Consider the following 25,728-nt stretch of genomic DNA (forward strand, 5'->3'; position numbering starts at 1 on the left):
ATTTATTTGCGCCTCTGCGACGCAACCCACAATGGCAAGCGGTCTCATCAGATGTCACGTGATCTTCGTGCAGCAGATGTTTTGATTAATCCGAGCATTTCTGTACTTCCTATTCACCCTCGAATGAAAATGTATTCCACTTGATTTCTATTTTCCTTATCGCTCACCATTTCTTTGAGACGTGACCATGTCAGGAATTAACTTTTAAATACTACTCTTCCAACCATAACATATTCATATTATACATTCATCATATATTCAAAGCTACATAGAGTTCTGATAAATAACTATCATATGGTCTATTTGCATAGAAGTAGCGCACACTATTACAAACCTGATGATCCGCAGCAATGTTTGGAAAAATAAATGTCAGAAACAAACACACCAACAGTGACAGTCTCACTTAGTCAACAGAGCACCACCGTTCTCCTGTTGCACAGTTTATTTAACAATATTGTATATAAGTAAGAAATGAGTCTTTTACCAGTTTATACAGTGATTCAATTCTCTCTTCCTTATATTTATAATATTTTGCTTAATAACTCGATTTACAATAGGAGAAAGAGGAATTCCCCAATTCAAGTTTCCTGCGAGAGGAACAAGGTCTGTATCTCTCGATGTTCCCTTCATCCTCGGAGAGCATAAGACTTAGTGTCAAATTTGGAGGACGGGGCCCATATAGGGATCATTCCACCACAGCTTTGGGAGCTGGTAATCTTTCTCACACTCTCTTTACACTTTACAACATTTGTATGACAAAAAAAACAAAAACAAAACAATATGACAGCTCTTCTTTTTATATCAACGTCGTTCACTTCTACACCTGTAGGATTCACCATACTGGGACAGACACTTTTTGTGTTTGAGTGAGTGTGTTGGTGGTTTTCGTGTGCCTGCATACATGCGTGCTTTGACCTACACAACCTACGCAATCCGTTTCCTAGTTAATACAACTGAGTGCTCTTCATACACACAAGACGGAAGGGGGCGGGCTCTGTCCCTGAACGCATCATAGAGTACAACAAATTATTACAATTCCCCAAATCGGCAGCTTGAGAAAAATAACCTGGCCCAATTCCCACATTGATTTTTCTTTTTTTAACATCAACACAAAACGATTCTTTTCCCCCAACAGTACAAAATAAAGAGATATGAATAGTAAAATGATTTGTACATTTTTCTTTCTTAAAAAAGGGCATGAAAGCATACAAGAACAAACCAAAAATAAGTTGAGTATTGAACATTTGGTCTCAACCAAAAATATATTCTGTGATTCAAATTTCGATTCAGTTGCAAATTCCTCCATGTCTTAAGAAACACCAATCATTCTTTTCTGGAAACAATGAGGTGATCTTTTTTGTTTTTTGTTTTTTTTTGTTTTGTCTGAAGACCAAATATTTTTTTTTTCAGATTTTTTTTAAACAACATCTTAAACATTTTACACGTCAGTACAAAAAGATGATCTCAACTTTATAAAGAGCAAACAACAACAAAGGGAACAAGAAGAGGCAGGGATGGGAGGATTGTGTTCTTCAGTTCCCAGAGGAAATGCTACAATCCCTCCACAAACTTCTCCAGAGTGTCTCCTGTGGCATCTCCCACCAGACCCAGGTCACTGTTCAGTCCTCCTCTGTTGGGAGTGTTGAGCTGCGGTAGCATTGCGCTTTGTTCCTGTGCCCCTAAATGTACCTGTTCCAAGGACCCCGACAGAGGGCCCCCAAGTCCAGGGTGGGGAGAACCTGAGTGTGATGCTGGCGGATGTTGCGGTGAGGGTTGGGGTTGAGTCTGGATCTGTGGTGACGGACTGGAATGTGGCGGCAGCTGCTGTGTCGGTGGACACGGGGACTGTACAGGGGCTGGAGAGCGGACCTGGTTGCCAAGACTGCTACCTAGTGCAGGCTGGCCAGGGATGTGAGGTCCACCTTGAGGCTGGCCGGCCAGCAGGTGGGTCTGAGGGCTCATGGGGCTGGGCTGAGCAGGGGAGCCCATCTGCTGCTTGAGTACGGCCTGCTGCTGCTGAGGAAGCTGCTGCTGCTGCTGCAGCATACGTTGGTGCAGTAAATTCTGAGCGGAGTCAATTCCCATACCTGGCTGGGCCATCTGAGTCATTGGTGGGAGTTGACCCATTGGCCCACCAGCAGGGGCGCCACCAGCCTGCATTGCAATCTGCTGTTGCTGCTGCTGTTGTTGTTGTTGTTGTTGTTGTTGTTGTTGTTGTTGCATGCGGAGTTGGGAATAGGTAGCCGTAGAAGCCTGAGCGGGAAACTGGCCTGGGTGGCCCTGAGGCATCACTCCTTGCTGCTGCTGTTGTTGTTGTTGTTGTTGCTGCTGTTGCTGTTGCTGCTGCTGCTGCTGTTGTTGTTGCTGCTGCTGCTGCTGCTGCTGCTGACGGAGCTGGAGCTGGCGCCGATAGTGCTCTTGAATTTGAGCTTGAGCACCTAATGCAGCCATTCCTTGAGCAGAAGGCTGCTGTGGTTGCTGAGGGGCCATGCCTGGCCTCTGCACCGTTCCTCCTGGCAACGTCATGGTCTGCATCTGTGGCATCCCTGGCTGCTGCGGCTGACCTGCCTGCTGTTGCGGCTGATTGGCCTGGTACTTGGCTGTTCGCTGTTTGATGAAGGCAGCCATCAACTGAGGGTTTGACTTCAGGATGTTCAGAACCTGCTGTTGCTGCTGGGGTGAGCTTGGGGACTTAAGCGTGCGTAGAAGGTCCTGAAGGGCATTTGGTGCGATAGCGCCTAGTCTTTGCGGCGTCTGTGGCCGGGCACCAGGCTGCTGTGGTATGAGCATCCTCTGGGCCTGAGGGGGCTGCTGCCCTGGTGGGATCATAGCTCGCTGCATGGTCATGGCCTGGTTCTGTCCTGGCACAATACCTGGCTGTTGAGTCTGAGCTGTCTGCATTGGCCCTGTAGCTCCCGGCCACTGTCCCGGGGCCATGCCAGGCTGCATTACCTGTGGCCCCCGAGGTCCTGGAACCATCTGCATCGGTGGCTGCATCGGCCCAGTCATCCTTTGTTGTGGCTGCTGCGGGTTCATAGGCAAACCATTTATGTTGACACGGTAGTTCTGCTGGTTCTGTTGGGCCTGTGCCATCATCTCAATGTGCCTTGCCATTTGCACAGCAGCAATGGGAGGCTGCTGCGGAAGCTGCTGCGGTTGCTGTGGAGGCTGGGGAATGGGGGACGGCTGCTGGTGGTGAGGGGATGCCTGAGGCCCAGGTTTACCCTGAGACACCGCTGCCTGAGGTTGACCGTTTCGAGATGCATTAGAGAAAGCGGGCGACATGACCCCAGCTGAATTGGGGGTCTGCGGCTGATTGGAAAGCGGCTGCTGGGGCGTTTGAGGTGTATTGGGCTGCACATGGGAAGTGGGAGTGCCAGGGGTCGCTGAAGCAGGTGGGGAAGGGAGTGGCATAGTTCGTCCTTGCATGGTGGCCATTCTTCTTCTCATGAGTTGGGCCTGCTGGAGCCGATGCTGCAACTGCTGCTGCCGCAGCTTGTGCTTGATGTTCAGGCAGAATGGGACAGGACACTTGTTCTCTTGACAGTGCTTTGCATGATAACAGCACAGAGCAATAAGTTGCTTGCAGACAGGGCAGCCACCATTGGTTTTGCGCTTGCAGCCCTTGGTGTGTTGCACCACTCTCTTCATCTTCTGGCAAGAGGGCAAAGAGCAGTTTGCATTGCGACACTGGCAAGCGTGAACCAGGGACTGAATGCAGCGCTGGATACTGAGGCGACGGCTCTCCTGTGGGCTCTTGGAAGCCTCTCCACCCTGGCTGTTGCTGTCATCGTCCAGGCCAAGTCCCCACTTAACCATGTGGTGCTCGTGGCCCTTTGTGTTATAACAATTGATACACAGATCAAAGTCCTGAAAAAGGGAGGATACCAATATGTGAATAATCAGGTTTGTTGACATTTCAAAGCCAGAATCACAGCAGTTGTAGCGACCACATACCTCGCACACGGTGCAGTGCCAGCGGGTTTCCACGTGGTGCTTGCACTCGTTGCAAGTGTAGACAAAACGATCCTGCCCTTGGTTGTGCAGCTCGACCAGCATGCACATGGTGCTCCACTTGCATCTCCTGAGAGAGCTGAACTCCCAGTGTTTATCCCTGGCAAGAGTGAGAAAGGCGTCTCTGCCATCCATCAGATCACAGGAGAGCAAAGGATCAGGGTCCATGATGGGTGGCAAGGTGTTGGCCATTGGACCCGAATGGAGATGGATCACAAAGAACACCTTTCAGGGAAAGAAATTACATAATTAAAAGCAATTCAGTTTTTCCAAAACCATGACACAGAATGGCAAATAGAACAGTTGCTTTTGTGCCTCATTAGATTAATAATGAGATGAACCGATGTCTTCTACCTCATAAAAAGACCAATTAGACAGTGTACATCACTTTGATCATTTGCTTCTACTTTTTCCACTGTGAAATGAATGAGAATAAATAGCTGACTTGGCCTAAGTAAAGGTCATCCAAAAACCCTTTCACACTGAAAATGAAGGGCCAACACATTGAGCACATTTCCAATCCTAAGTAACTTTTAAACTGCTAAAAAATGGCATTTCACATCCCCTGGTGTCTCATGAGGACAGGATGTGCAACTGAACTAATAAAAAAAAAAATTCAGAGGTGAAATTTACTGTTGAAGTGAGAAGCACAGTCACAGCGCTGAGGCTATGGCGGGTAAATACCTATGTCCATGCCAGGGTTGTTTGACCCATGTCCGGATTGTGGGACAACCCCAGGGAATCCCAATGTGCTTTAGCAAAATAGGGGCCCCAGAGAATTCCAGACAGAGATATTTTCCCAGGATTGTTTTAATCCATACATAGTCAGGTGAGACTCACAATGACAGTGCTACGTTGCCGTCAGTAGGTCTGTTAAGGACATACATCGGGCTTTGCCATTCCGGTCACCACAGATGGACTATATCAAACAGCACTAGAATACTTGGATGACCCTATTATTCCTGTACTATTGCTGCAGTGTTAAAGGGGACTGAGTGAGTCTTTTCAAAGGAAAAAAAATAGTGCAAGTCAAACCTCTTTGTGCTTCTCCATAGTCGAGTAGAGCTTCTGAGACAGATCGTTTGCTACATTCGGCATTCCAGGCTTTTTCTTGTTGGCTCGACTGGTGCTGCTTTTATTTTTATTTGTCTTTTTATTGTTCTTCTTTTTTGCATTTTTGCTGTCACCAGGTGTGCCCTGAAGGAGATGAAGAGCATGTGAAACCGCTGACATACGCCATTTAGAGGCATCAAATTAAAAGGCAGAACAAAATGTAGCATTTAGCTGAGGCTTCAAAAATGTAGTAGCAGACCTCAGGAGCTTCACAAGCTGCGGTGGTCTCCTCTTTCTTCCTTTCCTCCTCCTCCTGTTCGAGCTCCTTGATGCTTTCCTCCAGCACATTGGGCCAAAAGTCACCCTCAAAGTAAGGAAGCTCATTGGCGCTGGTTAACCGGTCCTCTGTTGCTTGTTTGAAGATGTCCTGAAGAAAAATATTATCCATAGACATTACTTTATGTGAATGTGGTGCACTGTTACACGTAATTTTTTAAAAATTACACACAATGTGCATGATGTCAATAATGTCCTTTTTCTTACCTTATAATCATGCAGGATTCTCTCAGCAAAAGCCTTGTCTAGCATCTTTCGATACCACTCCTGCAACCTTTTTGGTTTGGGGATCTTCTGGTCAGGAGGATGGCAGTGGAAGATATAGTCATCTCCTTCACTTGGCGGACATGCCCAAATATGCCCTTGAGCATATCTAATGACAATACAACAATTAGCATCAGAATACAAGTCCAATTAAAAAAACTAAATTAACAGTATCATTACCCAAGTTTCTTGACATATTCTAGATATCCAATAAGGATCTCATGGTAGACGGCTGTTCTTAAAATCCTGGGTCTGAAGAAGTGAATACTGTCAAGGTATGATATGTAGACGCGCCTGTTCAGAAAGGGGAGATTGTTATTACTCTGAAAGCATATCAACGACATGTACCCCGTCATTCCCCATCAAGTTACTAAATGTACAGACCTAGTGTTGGGGAGTGGGCAGTCCGATCCATACTCCTGCACATGCATGCCGAAAAAACACACGTCTACACCGTCAATCTCCTCAAAGGCGAAAAGTGCTTTGGTTCTATAGGGAAAGGTTTCAGGCATTTCACCAGTGTCAACAAACCTGGAAGAAAAAAAGACAACAATGAGTATATCAAGTTTAACTAAACCGTGCAACGATTTGTATTAAAACGCATGTTGTCTTGAACAAAATTGCCAGACAAATGAATTAAATGATCTTGCAGTCAGCTGATCGTAATTCTTCTGTATAAGAATCTCTTGTACAAAAAAGCCTTGTCTTAGACATGTTTTAGCCTCAAGGGTTGATCTATCACAAGAAACTGAATTTTCTTGCCAAACACTGAATAACTCCTACAACATTAAAAAGCGAGTAAGTAGCATGCAAAATGTAAAAACATGAGTTTGAATAAGCGGCTATAAAAGTCGACATCATTTTCTATAAAACTGAAAACAAAAAATGATGAGCTCACCTGGCTTTCATGCCAGGTTTGACTTCAACCGTTTTATCTGAGCTTGCCACCACTCGCACGAAGACTTCTCCAGACTCCGGGTGGTTCTGTCTCTTCAAGTATTTATTCACACGGTCCTCTATATACATTCCCAGTCGAGTCGACTGCAATCCTACAGGACAACAAATGTATGACAGTCAAAAGGAAAAAAATAAAAAAAGTGACACATTGAATTGACAGTGAAGCAGAACACACACTTTTTGCAGAAAATTTGTTTTCCTTCCGCACTTTTCCACTTTTCTTCAAACAATTGTCACAGATGAATCTAAAAGTATAAAAGATAGAGTAAATACAACACTATAAACCAATTTAGAAATGTAGTTTTAGTTATGAGAATGAGAGTAATTCTCACCCAGATGGCCAGATGACCTCATAGTGCAACACGCAGATTTGGTGCATCTTTCTTCCACAGTCTTTACATTCAACAAACCTGTAGTAGAGAACAATTCACCATAACTACAACAGTGATCACCTCACAAACCTCTTCTTTCCAATCAAGATGATCAAGACAAAAGCAACATCCATCTTATAGTCCACCTCAGCAGGTGGTGTTGCTGAATCAGATTCACGCTCGACTGAAAGCTGATACCAGAGCTTGGCGCTGAAAATATGCACTTAAAAACAAAGCCAGATGTGTTGAAGGACCATAACTTCACATCCAGTACAAAAAAAAAACGCGCTTTGATAGGAACACAAGTTAAAACAACACGGTTCTTTCATTATGTTCAAAAGACAACTTACGGTTCAGGATCTAGCACGTCATTCTTTTTCCTTTCAAACTGATCTTTTGAGATCATCCTGCAGTTTACATGAGGAAAAGGAAACATAAGTGAGGTAAAAAATAGGAACAGTAAAAACCAGAATGGATAATTTTTCACTGACGTCTGTGGCTGGGCAGGATCGTCTCCCAATGTCACACTATCTCCCTGGATCTCATTAAAGCACTTCTCACAGAAATGGTACCTGGAGAAGCAACAAGAGAGATATATTTACCAGAAAGACAAGGACAGGAGAAGAAACACAGCTAACAGGAATTCTACCTATTACAATGTGATTTTCACTTAATTTAAGGCATCTGGAAAACACACTGTAAATTCCAGACTATAGAGCCGCGGTGCAGAAATAAGGTTATGCAGTAGAAAGGTCAATGATTTCCTATACCAGGCTTAAAATTATTTGAAGATCACTTCTAAACTGGTTTTGAAAATGGAGATCAGCATCGAGACTGACTCGTGTAAATAAACTCTGATGTTCGGAACTTGAATCATGCCACCAATATAATAAAACTAGTCACATCTTTCATTTACATCAAGAGCTCCAAAGTGTGGTAAAGGTCAATCGAACCCCTGTGATTTCATCGATTTGATGTGACGAGGCGCAATATTTTGGCAGCATGAAAGCCCATAAATTCCATATATTAGCTGCATCGTATAAGTCCCTGGGTTCAGACAATGAGAAAAAAAGTTGCGACTTGAAGTCTGAAATTGACAGTGTTTTGATCGAAAACTGCTACACAATTTCCTCCAAAGCGGCTCCAAATAAATTAAGACTGTAGCTACACCGTTCACACTGAGGGGGGCAGTAGGGAGCAAAGAACAAGTCTAAAATAAAAGTAAAGGCTTCAGTGAAAAGCAATACTTTCTCTTGAGATGAGATTAACACTCGTATTTAGGATATTATTCACTCCGGCATGACTTGTGACTGTAACAGCATCTGGACAATAAGGACATCCCGAACACACAATAATTCAGATTGTCATTAAACTAGGTGACAGTCCCAGTTTGGTCAGAGATCACAAGGTTCCTTAGCACTTGGTGCACATGTTTTATTATGACCGAAAGAAAAAGCATTCAAAATAAAGGCAGAATGGGACAGCGTTTCATATCTAGTAGCATGATGCGCTTTTAAACAATCGACTGTATGCTGAGGAGTCAGTTGGTACCTGTTCTGATAGCTGTAATATGTGCCTCCTGTGGGTATGGTACAGAGCTGCTTTCCATAGCAACAGAGAGTTTGTGGGGAAAATTCGTACTGCAAAAATCAGAAAGATGACAAGGCACGTCAAACAAACAGTACTGAGATCATATTGCTTGAATGACTTTTTTAGCAGTTGAATTTAATACAAACGTTCCAAAACACTTTCGTGGCACGTTCATATAAGATCACAACGCTTACCTTCCGACCACAGCAGTATCCCAGGCCCTGCATGACAGGATCAATCTCAGACTCGAACACCTCAGCCAGTTTGGAGCAAAACTTGTAGACTCTGGATGTTTTGCGGTTGTAGAGCCAAGCGTTGTTGAACATCAACCAGACATCATCGACATACTGCCAGGGCTCCTGGTACTGGCCTGTGTCAAGTTTCCGTTTAATCGTGGACAGATCAATTGGGTTTTTCACAATGTCAAAATAGTCCTGCAACAAAACAAGACAAATTATCCAATTTAGTCACCAATTGCTGTAATGAACATGAGCACAATATAGTCGTACTCACTGGGATACAGAGTAGCGTGGGATCTACAGGCTGCCTGAAGGGAAGCGACTCCGGATCTTGCCTGTAGAGGGACTCCAAAGTAGGCATCAGAGCTTGGCGCAACTCTTCTGGTTTAAAAACTGAAAAAAAACCAAACAACAACATTAGGAGAAAATGTAAGACAAAAGATTGAGTTTAACATTTTAAACTCAAACCTAAAGCATGACAAAACTGAAATTTACTAAAACCAAAACTCATAAAAGCATGGTGGAGAGCGCTTCATTTTAAGCGACTGTGCAACAAATGGACAACAGCATGCAACCAGAAGCGATGACAGTGCCTACAGATTATTAGCACCAACTGAATTAATATGGCCAGCATTGATACAGTTCCACCTCAACTTTAACTTTATACTCACACAATAGCTACAGATATTGGATATAGATTGTGAGCTTTCTGGAAAGGTGGGTAATTTCCTGGTGCTAATTTTACCAAAACAAAAAGGACTCAAAGAGATTCAGGTCATTAGGGAGGGTGAACTTTGTTGGAAATACTGAGCATGTCACATTTTAAATCATGAAGGCAGTCGAACCCAATCATTCATTGACGCAACAGAACTTACTTTTCTTCCGTGACAGAGGGGGGGATGAGGTGGCGTTTGTGCTGTTGGCTCTTCCTTCTTCTTCTTTGGGTTCTATCTTCAATTCAGTCTTCTTCACCTCTACTTCCATGGGCTCCTGCTTTTCCTCCTCCTTCTTTATTAATGTACTCGTAGATTCTTCTTCAGTCTTAAAACAACAAAATGAGACATATCAGCAAGCAGCCATTTTAATCACAGAATCAAGTTTTGCACTGAATATCTGATCTCATTTTCTGAATAACTATTACTTTGTTTCTGGCAGTGTACTGGCCTTTAACCTCTGGTCAAAAAAAAAAAAAATAGTCGTGACTTCTTCTGCAAACATGAACCCACCTCCATTTTGGGTTCAGTTTTGCCGCCAGCAGCCTCAAACTCGTGTTGATCATGATGCACCTCTGTTTTGATCTCAGTGACAGGGAGGTCTGCTCCAACATGCTGTAAATGCAGGTCAGCGCTGGCTGCTGATGTTGGCGTCGGAACTCTATTGTCAAGACTGGCTCCCGTTTGGGAAAGCTAAAATGAGTGAAACAATGGAGACAGAGAAAGAGATGGGAAATTAGGAACACAACGCCATTAAAAGGAGTTGCAGCATGCAGCGACACTTTCACATTTGTAGTGCTGCTGCTAATGTTGATGCAACTTTTTCCGTTTGAGGTTATGGAAGCAGCTACAGATAATGAGGGAGTGGTGGTTAAAGGACAGTAAAGTGAGGATGGATGGGACGAGGTGGCATGTCGATAGGAGAAATGCTCATTTGCAGGGGGCACAGTGGAGAGCATGCGGAGGGGCTCAGTCTCACCGGCGTGGTAGGGGGCTGAGCTGGGGGCTGCGTCTGTGCTGTTGCAGGGAGCTCCGCTTGGGTTTGGGGCTGAATGGGGCAGGAAGGGGTGGCAACCTGTGCTGGGGCAGGGCCTGTGAGGGTAGGGGTGGCACTGCGACAGGATGACTGGAGATGTGGCAGGTTAGAGGCCCCCCCAACAGTGGAGGCGGAGGAGGCAGCAGGTGGTGTAGAGTGCAATGGGGTTTGGGAAGAGGCTAGTTGAGAGCCAATTGCATTCATGGGGAGGTTAGCACTCTGCTGCTGCTGTGGGAGAAAACACAAGGGAGGTGGACACACGCACAAGCAGACAAACGGAGTAGTCAGGTCAAACTGAAACACCACACACACACTACCAAGGAGTTTAGAAAGCACACTGGAATGAAATCTAAGCCAAATTAGTAAGAGGTGAGAACGGGTTAAGCAGGTCAAGTAAGGTGTCCCAAAAAGACCTTGATAAAAATACTAAACTTGAGCTAACCTGGGTAACGGCAGCCTGTGCAGGTGGTTGGCCCATGCCGGACCCTAAGGTGACATTCATAGGTCCCGTAGCAGTGACTGCAGCAGATCCTGGAGCAAACTGGGTCTGAGCCATGAACTGTCCTTGGCCAGCTGTCTGGCCAACCATGTTGCTGCCACTGTGACCAGCAATCATACCCTGGGCTTGGGGCATTCTTGACGGTGACAATCCCATCTGGAAAGCCAGAGAAATGGACGCTCAGCTTCAGACCTTTCAAAACTGCAGCTCATGCATGAATTAGAGTTTGGTCAAAAAACATTTCCTAAAACCGTATAAAACGCAGCCAAAAGAGAATGAATCACACTAGTCCATCAGTACAGCTGGTCCGAAACACATATTATGTACACATTTGTACATTTGGACCATTCCAAAACTAAAGAATCGTTTATGTATTTCCTTACTGCTGGGACAGTGCTCATGTTCATCTGCTGTGGATGGTTCATCGGCGAGGCAGCACGGGCTCCCATGGGGCTCTGGGACAACTGGGCATTAGGCAAAGCCATGTGGTTGAACTGGTTGACGCCTGTCAACAAGGCAAGTTGGAAGACCATTTATTCCATGCATAGCATATATTATTATGGATGTCAATCCTTCATTATTTACTAAATGTAAGAGTCAATTGACTGATAATCAACCAATCAAATTTAATATTTTAATCACAATACATTTCATATAATGAAACTTTTGTGTGTGGGTTAATTTTCATTTTAAGGACAAAAATGAAGAAATGAATGAGCATGCTTGTACCATCAGTTTAATGCAGAGTAGGACTAACCTTGTGGAACCTGCATGCGGTTCATGATCTGATTTGGCATGTTTGGATGAGAGACAGGTCCGTCTAAGCAAATGGGAATAACGCATTATTATCACGTTCATTTTTCACTCAATTAATCATCACATCAGCCAATACATAATTAGAAAGTACGGGGTTTCCATTCTGTGTAAACAAAAAACATTTCCATTTACTACCATAAAATACAATGATATTCTGACAGGGTTCTCATAAAACATGGCCAAATGCTACCGCCACCTTGTGACGTCACTGAAAGTGTCAAACACTGATGTGCTGTGCACTGTGATAGAAGTAGCTACAATGTCAAAAAATTGAACTCACTCTGTGCCCTGGGAACCAAGGCATTAGCCTGAGGAAGACCAGGCTGCTGAGTTCCCTGGTTGTTCATTGGTGTCTGGTTGATCTGCTTCTGGAGCCTTGAACGCCTCTTCTCCTCCAACTCTTTTTGGATTTTATAGATCTTTTCAGCCAAAAAGTGATAGTATTCATCCTGGATGTGGAAAACATATTGAAGTAAATTTCTGAAGACAGAGAGAGAATAAAAACCTGCAAGTCGGTTCAAAAACCTACTCGGCTGTTTGCAGATTCGTACATGTCCCCCTCCACCTTCCTGGCGTAGGCCACCAAGTTCTCCATCCTCCTGTCCTTCAATGCCGCAGGATCAGGCGTAGGAAATATGGCTTGTACGCTGCACAGTGATGAAATGCAGTTTAAACATTGGTTGTCCCAGAAAAAAAAAACTATTTCTTTTAGGAACCTTTTTCCACAAAACTCACAGTTTGTGTACTAGGTGATTACGCAGGTCCTGAGTGACATGTTCATGCCATGCTTTCCTGTTGCCATTACCAGTGATGGGTGATGCTGTGGGAAGGTTGCCCATTGAGCCAACAGCAGAGCCATCTGATAGCAGCTGACTATGGTTGAAATGAGGAAAAAATTTTGTCAGTTAAACCATTTATGCAAAAGACGTGTAGCAAGGACAGTACAAATACTACTATAAGCCAAGAGAAAAAAGGGTGATGAAAGGAACTGACCTGCCAGATTTTAACGCATTGGGAAGGGAGTCAGGATGCATGTTTGTCTGGTCTGTGGTCACACCCATAGGTGTACCAGTGAGAGCCATTTGGTTTCCTGGCAAGTAAAGCAGTAAATCATTAGCTTCCATTACATATTATCCACTTCATGATATCACATTAGCTGCAAACATTCACATTCAAGTATCAGCAGTGCACAAGACAGACTGAACTCAACATTTACCAAGTGCATTGATGGGTCTCATCTGTTGTGAAATCTGCTGCTGGGCATTCTGGCCGCCAGTGGTTTGTCCAGGGCCAGTAGCCTGTTGGGTTTGCCCTGTGGCTTGGCTGCCATAGGGCAAACCAAGTGCTGCATAGGCTCTCTGCATGGAACTTGGATCGATGGTGGTTGAGGTACTGATGGAAGGGGCACTGGGTTGGCCGACACCCACCGACGACATGGGATTCGGTAGGCCGGCATTGGGAGAACTCAACATAGCTGTAAAAAGAGAAGCAGCAGAACAAATTAAACAATTAACGCAAGTGCGATATGCGGCAAGACTCAAATGCGGGCAGCGAATAAGCCGGTAGATAAGCATATAGCGAGCCATGCTGTTGACATTTGAAGTCTGACAACCAGCGTGAGACTGGTTCAGGAACTAGAGTGCGGAGTTCATTTCCAGAATACTGGTGGACCCGTGTATTAACCGTTTTCAAATGGAAAGAACCATTTTGGATGGTGTTTAAATATTTGTTAAATAAATATTCGCTGAGAGAACGCTGTCTTGTGTCAGTCACTCATCTGCCTGTGACATGTGACTACTAGGGACACCTAATACAGTAAAAGTCTAGCCTTCATTCGTATCATATGGACTTTCTTCATTATCGGAGTTTGTCAACAGTGTTTTGACTGAGGAACTTCTCTCTAAAACCATTCACAATCTGAAGATTGGTGTTTGGGAATAAAAAAAAAGCTATGAACACCAAACTCACTCTTACTGTGGGTTTAATTTTTATGTCCACTTGGTGGTACCATAGAGCAAATGAAGCACTTGGTGAAGCATCAAGTCAAACCAGTTGCATGGAAGGTGACAAAGCTACGTGGAGCGTTACCTCACGTCACTAAAAAACATGATAGTAATATTTGCAATTTACGATGATAAAAGACGTCAATGATTTTAAAATATATGAAAAAAAATCATCATGTTTGGTGGTTGAGCATAATCCGTTAAACAACTCCATTAGCGTTGCACAATTTTCAATGCAATATTACAATCGTTTGAGAGATTCCATATGAGCCCAGGAAGGCCAAGCTATTATTCATCCTGGACTCATTTGTAGCAGAAACAGGGAGGAATCTCACTGACTAGACCAGACCCAAAATCAGGATTAGACAGGCCAGAGTGATGGTGGACACATGGAAACGGAAGATGTCTATACTTACGTTGCTGAGTGCGCTTGTCACTGGCATTCTTCAGTGGCAAGCAGACAGGACAGTCGTGTCTAGTGCAGTTTTTCCAGTGGGAGATGATTTGCCTGGACGACGCACAGTGAGCAACTGAAAAGGAAGGACACACAGGTTGTGCTATTAATGAGAAGCTATCTCAAGTCTTGGCATTGTACTTTCTTCGTATATTACAGATTACAGCAGCAGGACGGCATATATTACATATTACATTATACAGATCCATGTTTGATTAAAAAAAACAAAAAAAACAATGGGTATTAATCACAGTGAAAGGTTCACTATTTAGAAAACAAATTTCACTTTGAGAATACATTCATTTGCTCACTTACAACATGTCATGGAAAGATACTAGGGATGCTCGGTCGGTCGATCGGTCGGTCACCAAACAATCAACAAAGTCAACAAACTAATCACCATCAAGAATTCTCCATCAAATAGCAACGGCTCTTTGCACACTCACCCTGGCAGGACTTGCCAGCCTGGCAGTGGGTCATGTGATTAAGGACGTTCTTCATGGTACGGCAGTGGGGAAGGGCACAGGCCCTAACCTCCCCATTGGCCTGCTCCCGACGCTGGCACTTGTGAGCGTGCAGCAGCAGGACCAGCTGCTGCTGGATGAGCTTGCGTTTTTCTGGGTCGGCAGTTGGGCCTGCTGAAGGAACCGCCACACCTCCACCACTTGCCAGAGGCAACATAGCTGCTTGCTGTGGCTGCTGCTGGAGCTGCTGTAAGGGCAGAAACGATGGATTAGTAAAGGCAGGACAAAAGTTTGACTAAGCATCTTTCTTTTCCAGCTATAAGACAAAAATATTAGGCAGTTTTAAATATCTGAAAGAGACCACTAGATAGTAACAGACTGGAATCATTAGTTCTACAGATGACAATGTGCAGGGCATCAATGTCGTACTACGTGTTAATTCGAAAAAAGTGCTTCAAGGAGCAGGGAAAACAAACACACAAACCATGTTTGGCACGCTGGTTACAGCTGCACCTTTGAGCTCATTGGGAAAGGGTGGTAAACTGTTGGCGAGAGCAGCCTTATTTTGAAGCTGTTGTTGAGAGTTCAGCTGCTGACCCGGCCCTACAGCCCCTTGTCCATATGATTGGGCCCCAAAAGAGTTTCCGTTGCCCATGGTCATCTGGAAAAAGAACATTAAGAAAAAAATTTAATCATCTTGATGCATTTAAGCCCACACAAACCCATTTATTTAAGTCATTCACATCCCTTTGCAGCCTACAGTAACATCGTTGAAGTAGAGACGTGGAGCTTTCAAGATTTAAACCACACTGCACACCCTATTGTGAGTAACCGACTTAAAAAACATTTATTTCTATGGCAAATTGAATAAACCTTTGCAATGACCATGTATACAACTGGTTGCAAAATATCCTTCTGAGTATCATCATTTTCTTTATCTGCTCAGCAATGACCCTTTTTAATCTGTTCCAGATGTAACTTTAATTTGTGATCAAGTGCAATGAAACAAGAAGAGCTCCTCTGTTTTCACAAGGTTTGGGGAAAAAAACTAACTTAAAGAGAACATACCCTGCAAAGTGGTCTACATATAAAATATTCTAAACCAATATGCAACACAGGGCTTCAGGGGGCAAAAAAAAACATAAATTGATAACCCCACCACCATGTTGTAGATCCATTATTCATTTTCTTCACATACATTGTACTCCGTCACCAGCATAGGAGGTGAAGTCTGGACACAGACTTTTAAGGCAAACTATTAAGGAGGTCCATGAAATATATATTGAGATACATTGAGGAGGACCATAAAGATATATTGTTGCCTGTCAGTATGCCACAGTACGCCAGAAGAGACTAAATGTTGTAAAAATAAAAAATAAATCAATAAAAAAAATGGAAGAGGCAATCACTCAAATATGAATGAAAATCAATGTTGGATAAGGTATTCAATGTACAACGAAAGTTGAAGTCATGGTGGCAAAAAGGTATCTTCTAGACCTAGCCAGTCTCCACCATGCCTGACTAGATCGGATCCCCCCAGGCTGTTGACACTGTACTGATAGACTAGGAAAAAAGGCCAGACTCTGGCTGCCATTCAACACAGTCGAGTGAGTCTGCACACAAACACAGAGTGAACCCTCACACTTAACCTAACTGCCAAGTATCATGTCATCACACGACTCTGACAACACAAATGGTCAGCTGAGCATCTTACATGCCTTTTCTACTTGCATTGCATTGCAGTTGAGGGGAATGACGTTCAAATATTTCCTCAATGTCACAACAGCCTACATAGTTTCTGCATACATTCATTGAAAAGAAGTGTGTTACCTTGCCTTTAGATCTCAATTTATTCACTGGAGAAATGTTAATGTAAATAGGGATGGGCACCAACTTATCGTAAACGATTTACTGCAGAAAGCAATCTGCATGATGAGATATTTTCATCTCGTGATAAATTCGATAAACACAGGCACACGCCACACTCATAGCAGAGGACTTGCATACACGAACATGACCACAACAGCGTGCCATGCTCTTCAAGTCTGTTCTAGCTTTCTATAGTGTAGACTGCACCCACAGCTCAGAGACCAGTTTGCAACTTGTGAGTGTACAAAATCTTTTGCTTCTTAAATCTAGTGGGTGAAGCTTATATTCAGGTGCACTGTGTAGTCTACCAAACTCAGAAAACTCTTCTACTTCAGGACAAGCCATGCTGAATAAATAGGATATCAACAATAATTCAGAAAAAAGCAAATACATGCTATGAAAAAGAAAATACACCTTCAGAAATGACTTACCTTATTCATTGCCCCAGCTTGCTGCACTGAATTGAGTGTGTTGTGTGCCCCCATCTGCTGTCCACCCTGGTTAAGGGTCTCGGCTAATGCACTTCCAGGTCCTCCGGTACCCGTGGCAGACCCTGGCAAAGTCTGGCCCTGGTACTGCAATCCAACAACCCCAGTTCCTCGTCCTCTTCCAGCTCCAGGCCCAAGACCACCATTCATCACCTGTCCAGGTTGGGCCTGCCCTCCTTGGCCCATTAGTGCAGCATGACCTTGGTTGTTGTTATTCATCATGGCCTGGTTGAAGCCTGTGGTATTCAAGCTTACAGTTGCAGAGTTACTGTTGTTCTGCCCCGTTACTCCTGTCGGTGTTCCAGCCTTCTGAGTCTGTGGGGACGGGTGATTGTTTGGGGAGCCCTGGCCAAGGGGACTCTTACCCAGTGGTGTTCCTAACTGGGGTCCCATACTTCCAGGCTGTGGACTACTTGAATTCAGCCCTGTCCCTATAATACTTGAGGTGCTACCCGTTCTGAGCAACTCAGAGAGTTGCTTGTGCTTCGCAGCAGCATCTGGGACAACAGTGGCACCAGCACTGCCTAGGCCTGCTGGGTTACCCCCTGGTCCACCGACTCCTGGTGCAGTGCCCCCGTTTGAAGCCATTCCACCCATCAGGCCCAGATCCCCTCCATTGGGAATCAACTCATCAGGTAGATCATTCTCCAGCTCGTCCCACGGCAGAGAGCCCAGATCTGCAAGGGAAGAAAAAAAATAAGTATAGTGATGACCGTAAATTTGTCTTCATTCGACTAAACCAACACCTTAAATATGTGACTGTCAAAAACACGATCACAGGTTTTCTAGAAACCCGTCGCACTCTCATGACATCGTCTGAATCGTCGTCGACATCGTCCATTGTCTGAATTGGGGAGGAACGGCAGGTGGAACTACACAGCGAACTAACCAAGATATTTTAAGTATCTCAATTATTATTTGATAATTCATGCATTAATGTTCAGTATTTATTTAGGTAGGATCAACCAAAATATTTTAACCAGCTAAACCACCACCAGGGTTTGCGGCTACATGATTTGTTGAGAGAATTTCAAATTGATTTAACTCTTCAAAGGTTTATCCCATCCACGAAATTCAAACATCATCTGAATGAAAAGTGAAAGGTGAATGAAAAAGTGCTTGGTGCACATATCATGGCCATTACAAGAGCCCAAAGCACCACTGCAGTTGGAATGCTCAAACACACAACAAACTCAAGGTGTTGCCACGCTTCATGACTCAAGAGTTATGCAGGATTGTCAGCACCTGAACGATCGCACATTTTTTAATGCGAGTCTCACTCAAAACCATGCATGGGGAACTCTGAGCAGCCACTTTATTAGTGGGACCAATGGAGGGCATTATCTTTCTGCATGAAAGAAGGCAACCGTAATGACCGAATCCAACTTGAGTCATCATCCCATGCACCTCATCTGCAGGGTTTTTTTTTCGGTACCTACCACCAGCATGAAAAAAAATTTAAAGGGGAAACCCTGTTCTCAGTTAAGCATGTTTCTCAACTTCCCCATGATACCAATTTCCAGCAGGTGTCTACATTGTTGTCAACGAGCGTTTGCTGCTCACTATGTAGAAAGAGGGGCCGAACACGTTGTATTAATACATACAGTCAGACCAATATCGCTGTGTGATGGACTCGGTTGTGGACCAGAAATAAGGTGTTTACATGAGTAATCCAAAAAGTGACGTGTGAAGTGTGGTAGTAGCAGAGGCCACTGTATTTGGCATATGTTAGACTCATCAAAAATGATCACAAGCACAGTCATAGCTTGCTACACACTTGTGTACAGAAAGTATGTTCAAGTTCAAATATTTTTTTACCAAAAGTACTACCATCAAATAAAATAGTAAATAAAATTAACAGTATACATAACTGACACGATTAAAGCTTACCTTCTGATAAAAAGTATGGTCGAACCACTATAAATGTACACATCACAACAAAGCAAAATTGGTTCACTCCATCTTGTTTTCAGTTTATAATTTATGTCACACTATGCTAGTATTTGTTACTGATCAATAGGTCAAACATTCTTGTGGCAAGTGTTTATCATCAGTCCGACTTAGGCTTGAGCTCAAACAGCCGTAATGTGTAGATGTTTAGTAACTTAAAAAGGGACGGACAGAGCTAACTAGTCATTCACGGGTCCACAGTTGCCGAGGCAGGACATCTTCATTGAGATTCAAGCAGAATCCCGACTCTAATGAGGGTGCTTGGCCTTCTTGCTTCTCTGAACAAACACTAGCTTCCAAAAGCGCTGCAGTAGCCCGCCAACTGTCTCTGGCAAAAGGCAAGCAGGTGCTTCATGTGGAGGAAGCTTGTTCAAGGAAGAGGGGGCCATCTATCTTCCCTAGCTTGTTTCTTTAAACCCCTCAAACGCCACAGCTAGAAGGCGGCTTTAAAGGGGCTGCATTTAATTCAACAACAGCACAGAGCCTGGCTACATTGCTCAAATGAGACACATTGATACAGCCTGTCCACCACTGCGTGCCTTGGCAACAGGCCAAAATTGCAAAGGGTTCTGTCTGTCTTGGGTCACAAGCACTTATGAGAAAACCAAACCTGGAGAAGACCGATCAGTGATACCGATCACATGGATTGACTATGAATTTGTAATCAAAATGATGAGATCACCCGTGTACATGATGTGAAAAAAATGTACCATTAAATCATTTTAATTCAGACACGTTTTATACACCTCTCAAAGGAAGAAAAAAAAAAGAAAAACCTTGCATGCGAGACATCACAGTTTGGTGAATCTCTAGAGACTTTGCTATATCCGTGAAATATTTACATACTGGCCGCTTGCAGCGGGAGTATGAGACAGAGAGCACTGCATTTATAAAAGCCCGGAAATTTTCAAAAGTCTCAGATTCAGGTGGCTAACAAATGCTGCACACGACTCCAAAACGGCGACGGATTTGGTCGTTTCCGTCTCCGCGTAAACAACACCTGAGAAAAGGCAGGTCATCTAGCTCAGTGAAATTGAATGATTATTTCTTGAGCAATTTGCTTAGGGTGTTGCTAAGCATTAGCTTCGCTAACAGCCTGCTGCTAAAAAAACCAACGGTCTCGCTTACATGAACCCGGAAAACTCTCTGTGCTCCGTGAAGTGCTGCTGCTTTAAATGGCGTAGCTTATTTTGTAGCGTTGAAACCTTTTAACACGCTTCCCTGCACAGCATTTTCCCGTGCACGTGCTGCAAGGACACAAACCTTACATGACAGATTGAAAGATTGTCCACAGCAGACATGCTGCTGCTGAGTGAGCGGTGAGTAGGGAGGAGCGGACGCATCACAACCAGCGGGCTTCACACATGATCGTGTTTTTGTGATCAACAATGACATGTCGTGATCAGCATTCACCAATCACGCTAATATCGGCCCATCATGATCGGCAGCAGATCGATCGGAGCATAGTATCAACTGAATACCATTACAGTGAACTTGTCCCTAAAAATAAAAAAATCATCTTGAATCAGATGTGTAAAATAAGCAGTGCTGTCACTCTCGGTTAGAGAGGGCATGACTTCTCTAGGCAGGAAACAAATTGCGACTCAGCAGTTAAAAACTCAGAAGCGAGTTATGAATTGTCTTCTTGTTGTGCAGGCTCTTGTTTTTTCCATGATTGCGAGCATGTTTACTCTGACAAAGCCTAACTCAGAAACAACACATTATTACTCACACAGTAATGCTGAACAAATCGGCACACCGAGTTATATCAGTTACCAATAGAAAGAGATGTAAAATTGAGGCAAGACTGACATTCCAATACATGTACATGTTGCACCACTAATAATAGCAAGGCGCTTGCAGCATAGAGTCTCACGACATGTGATCAGAGGCAGAGGGGTTTTTACCAATATATCGCACAGGCCTACTCTACGGTATCCAAGAATGGACTAAAGAAGAGAAAGCACATGCCAAAAACATCAGATAAAGTCACGCGAAAGCTTTCAGATTTTACAAGATTAGAAACATAACCGTCTGTCATATAAATGAATCAGTAGTATAATATTTAAAAAAAAGTCTGAAGACTACAAGCAGCTGAGTCGCCTCGCTTTTGGTGGAACCCAGTAGTTAGCATTTGTTGCTACTGGCTGGCTGCAACAGCTCCACATGTGTCAATACAACTTGGGAAGACTATTCCAGCTACTGGATTGGCACAGCCTGGAGCAGCTATACTGTATATGCATGTATATATCTGGATATATGCATAGATTGCCCAGGCTAAACCGGAAATGTTAATAGTTAAATCTGTGGCAGCAGTGTTATGTTTGTTCAGGGAACATGCTTGTTATTATTATTATTTTTTTTTTCAAATGATTGTTATGGTGTTATTAACTACTAGCATCAAAATTTGGTGTCAAAAAGTACTCAAATGTGAGTACTATATATAGGGACATCGCTACTTAAAACTCAATTGCACAATTGCTCCCCGCTTCCCATAGTCCCCACACTACCCCAGTGTGTCTGGCCTGCACCACTGAAAGTAGCGCCATGGAGAGCGAATGAGACGACACTGCTGCAAATGCAGTCTTATTCTATCAGCAGTGGGTCCCAATTAATGGCAGGATTCATTGACTATTTTCGGCATAGTTTTGATAGATTTGATGAAGAGTCATTGAACCGTGGGGCAGTCGGAGCATGCTGTGGGACTCAATATGCGTTTAATGGTGTATAATTTTTGTGTTTTTGCTCTAATGTGGCTGATAAACAGCTGATTTTATCGATAAGACAGGTTTGTTTCAATCAATAAAGTTGAATTCCTATTGTTTTCTCTGACATGATCTGCCATCATGAGGAGAGGAGGAAATACGTGGACGTTACATACATTTAAGAAGACTACCACACTATTCATTGAACATGTAGATGTTTGGCTCTGTATTTCACTAATAAAAATCAGGTTCCATCCTTGTGATTGTTTTTCCACCGAGCATTCTTTAGAGTCTACGAGTCACCGATTATCTTTTATGATTTGGTGACTAATATATATATGTAAATCACAGGTTGATGCACTTGCATGCAGCTGCACCTGTGGAACCATCATCAGCTTCCAACTTGAACAGCATTTTGTATAAATAGTACCAATATGTATGCACCTATAGTTGTGATATGAATACTATGCACTACCAAGTAACACCAAGAAAATATAAATAAAAAGCCACCATCCAAATGATGCTTTGCACACTTGGCCAGATTCAAAAAATGTTTTTTGATTGACTTCCATCTGTACCATTTAACTTGTGGAGATTATTGACATATCTTCAATATCCATTATGTCACTCCATAACAGTAGTCATTCTTATCTTAGTGAGTTAAAATTGTTGTTTGATTTTTCCTCTGCGAGTGAGAGTCTGACTTCTGGGGACTTGACGTTGAAATGTCTTAATCATTTTGGTGGAACAAGACAAAGGAATGTATGTCGAATCCAGAGAGTGTTTTCATGGACAGAGCGGCGCTGGTGACTTTGCGAGGCATACGAAAACAATATCACTCCTGCATTTCTGTAATCGGCAACGAAGAACACATTTGACTTTCAACTCTGGTTAAACTAATGTGGGGTCCCTCAGTGTTGTGTGAACGTCAACGACTGAAAGGCAGACAAGACAGTGGACAGTGAAGCAGCAGCAGTTTTTTTTACCCAGCATTCAATTCACAAGTATCGTGCTCCCAAAAAAGTTTTGACAAACCCAATTGTTTAGTAGGCGTACTAGGGCACCGAATTTAAAAAATCTATTTAGCCGATCACCATCTCGCAGATTTGTATACTTTCTACTATATTCGTCTAACTGCGACAGCAAAATGAAAGCCACCATGGCTTCAGAAATGTTTTTAAACGTAACTTTATGTGACCATGCGTGATGAAACGAACTGGAAACATCAAAACAAATGGAAAAGCACAACACGCGTCATGGAGGTGTGCAGGATTATGGGGCTTGCGACCAATTCGATCCAGTATGGGCGTCAGGCTCCATAACCAACATTTTAGATGGTTCGGGAATTGCCCAATGTTTCCGATCTGTAAGCTGAGTCTGAGCTTCATGTTGTCAGCAGAAATCTCTTCTCAGTCAGCTGAAGGTAGGTGCATCTCAGAGAGGCACGCCTCCATTCTGGAAATCCATTCCAGTTTGCAGCCATTTAGCATGCAAGCATTTAGCAACACCTGGAGCTAAAACTTCCTTACAGACAAGGGCGCTGTGTGGAATTGCTACAGTCCAGGGATGGGCGGTATTTATGTTATATGTGAGCCACTTCGAAGCAAGAGTACATGTAAATAAAGTGTTTACACAGAGCAAAGTGTTCGCTAAACACAACAGGCTCCCCTGCGTGAAAACAATGTATTGTGACATTAAATCAGTCAAATATCTGTCGCTTAACTTCAGACATCAGTCCCACATCACTTGCAGTGGCCAGTAGGAAATTCTATTCATTTAAACTGCATGAGCCAGTGTATGTAATTTTGTTGAAGCAGCACCATGAATTCCACCGTGGATTTAACAGGCAATATGAAACCTTAAAGAGAGCAAAATTTGTTTTCAAGACAATATTTTTGCCGAAGAGTTCTTGTTTCTCTGACTTCCTTTTCTGCTTTTATGGTGACTTTTCTAACACATATCCACATCAACAATAATGATGATGAAAATAATTAAGAAAGCTGAACTCTGTGGTTAGATCTGAGCAATTGGTAATGGTGGATTTTCAAAGTCCGGGATCTGATTTGAGTGAAAAAAACGTGGGTCGGTGTGTCACTAATAATAAATAAACGACAGGACTACATCCACTTGACTGTGGAATTAAGGTGTACACATTCAGCAAGATTTAAATGTAATGATCAATTCAATAAATATTAACTCCCTTATTCATTCTTGTTTCTGTCGGATTATTCTTAATTTACTACATTCAGTTCTGGATCGGTGATATTAAACACAATGATGCAGTCATTAATTCCACTAAGAACATAAGTACATGCACCACCGTGACAGACAGTACGGAGTTTACATTGTACTTGTTGACTGAACCATCCATTTTTCCTGGTTCCTTTAGGACACCTTTCCTTTGTGTTAAAAGTTGGTCACAAATTCAAAGAATGGCATGATCCTAGAAAAAAAAAGAGCAGATTCTGCTGCTCAAGCATCAGACTACGTTAGAGTGTCATTTATAAATATGTCTCATTGAAAGTATGAGCGGCCATAAGTTGATCTTAGTGACAGTACTCTGTATACATTTCAATGGTGAGCTGTGCATCTCTAAAGGTACATGAAGGCGTGACAACTGTTTTCTCATGAGATAAATTTAACCAGTCACCACTTTTGAGCACAAGAGATGGCATTACCACTGTATGACAATATGATTACTCGCCCTTCAGATGAGGACTATAGGATGGTACGTAAAAGGTAGGTAGAGTGTAAAAAAAAAACAAATTCTACGAGACTTTAGGCACTTAGCATTGATGCTGAGCGAACTGTTGAAGAGCACCAGTGAAACACAAACATGCTGCAAAGATGGTGAGCTGCAGATGACTTAGCAGCGAGCTAACGTGCATTGACACATATTTAACTTTACAGCTCCGCGATTATCTGCTAATAACGATCGTTATTAGTCGGAAGGAAGCAAATGAAACAAGTGCACAATGTGCAAGTGAGCTGTGCAGGAATTGTCGAGGCCTTTACCTGTTCCATCAGACGTTGACAGGGCAGGTGAATTCAGCTTCGGCCGTTTGGAGTTGGGAGGTCCGACGTCCAGCAGGTTCTCGGCCATAGTTGTTATCTTTTCCGACAGAGCGTTGGAAATAGATAAATGTGTCTCTAGGGTTCTGGTTCGGTCAACCCGAAGCCTCCAGACTAGCACATTAGCACGCTAAAACGCTTGCTACCAGCTCGGTTAACTGCTAGCGTTAGCTTTCACCGTGGCGTGAGAGTCCGTGTTTCAAAAGAGATGCAATAGCGCCCCGCTTCGCCACCGCCATTCACCCCATGATAATCCAACACCCAACACCCACATTATTGTCATTATATGTCCCACGATGAAATACTCCCCATGTACAGATCCAACTTCGAGATGCCTGGCGTTCAAAACGAGGTGGATCGCTGCATCCCGGGGGAGGGGAAGTATTTATTTCTAGATCAAAGTACACATTTTGGGTGACGTCAAATTTCTTCATGCAAAATTAGCGCGAAGCTCCATAAAAAATGCACAATTGCACAGAAACGCGCGATTCCTTCAAACGACTTCGAAAGCGGCGACCTGGTGTCCGTGATCAATACTGCTCCGGGACGGCGACGGGACCGAAACGCCGCACTCTGAAGGGGAAATCAGATATACGGAGCTTCTCCGTGCGACGACCACCGATCCGACTCCCGTTTTTTTGCACAAAATGTCTCCAGGGCGACGCTATGGGTTCGTCTTCTGTGGAAGGAAGGGTTCATATCACGGAAAGGCGGCTCGGTTTAGACGTTAAAATAAGCGTTGTATCGAAATCCTAATTCCGAGCAACAACAAGATGGCGGCTGTTGATTCCTTCAATACAAAAAGTTTTTTTTCTTTTCCAGATCGGCTGCGGAG

General features: G+C 43.5%; 1 protein-coding gene across 8 annotated transcripts; it reads right to left on the reverse strand.

Annotated features, from left to right (window-relative positions):
* Window positions 1-172: 172 nt before the first annotated feature.
* Window positions 173-25,703, reverse strand: LOC128753380 (histone lysine acetyltransferase CREBBP-like). Of its 8 annotated transcripts, none has more exons than XM_053855032.1 (31): window positions 24,837-25,703; window positions 17,110-17,843; window positions 15,294-15,470; window positions 14,792-15,053; window positions 14,308-14,421; window positions 13,105-13,362; window positions 12,882-12,978; window positions 12,624-12,761; window positions 12,418-12,535; window positions 12,169-12,337; window positions 11,830-11,892; window positions 11,456-11,577; window positions 11,016-11,228; window positions 10,517-10,801; window positions 10,051-10,230; window positions 9,700-9,865; window positions 9,099-9,217; window positions 8,780-9,019; window positions 8,547-8,635; window positions 7,487-7,567; window positions 7,346-7,402; window positions 6,957-7,034; window positions 6,802-6,869; window positions 6,566-6,716; window positions 6,052-6,198; window positions 5,848-5,961; window positions 5,611-5,776; window positions 5,327-5,494; window positions 5,050-5,211; window positions 3,958-4,239; window positions 175-3,870 (listed from the first exon to the last, which is right to left on the reverse strand). In XM_053855032.1, exons 1-31 carry the CDS (start codon window positions 24,922-24,924, stop codon window positions 1,552-1,554), a joined length of 7,425 nt encoding a protein of 2,474 aa, XP_053711007.1. In that variant the 5' UTR covers window positions 24,925-25,703; the 3' UTR covers window positions 175-1,551. The 8 variants fall into 8 exon arrangements, with proteins under 8 accessions (XP_053711002.1, XP_053711001.1, XP_053711000.1 ...); XM_053855029.1 differs by having other exon boundaries at window positions 10,517-10,798; window positions 14,792-15,056; XM_053855028.1 differs by having other exon boundaries at window positions 14,792-15,056; window positions 24,837-25,702.
* Between the last annotated feature and the right edge of the window lie 25 nt (window positions 25,704-25,728).

This window comes from Synchiropus splendidus, chromosome 2 (assembly GCF_027744825.2).
Source record: "Synchiropus splendidus isolate RoL2022-P1 chromosome 2, RoL_Sspl_1.0, whole genome shotgun sequence".
NCBI classification, from domain to species: domain Eukaryota; kingdom Metazoa; phylum Chordata; class Actinopteri; order Syngnathiformes; family Callionymidae; genus Synchiropus; species Synchiropus splendidus.

Bases quoted from the DNA above. Each gene is read 5' to 3' on its own strand.
- LOC128753380 (XM_053855025.1), bottom strand. From the start codon at position 24,924: ATGGCCGAGAACCTGCTGGACGTCGGACCTCCCAACTCCAAACGGCCG. The intron at 10,802-11,015 runs GTTAGCTCAAGT...TTTCTCCCACAG, and splicing joins CACAGGCTGCCGTTACCCAG to CAGCAGCAGAGTGCTAACCT. The intron at 7,568-8,546 runs GTACCAACTGAC...TTGCTTCTCCAG, and splicing joins TATTACAGCTATCAGAACAG to GTACCATTTCTGTGAGAAGT.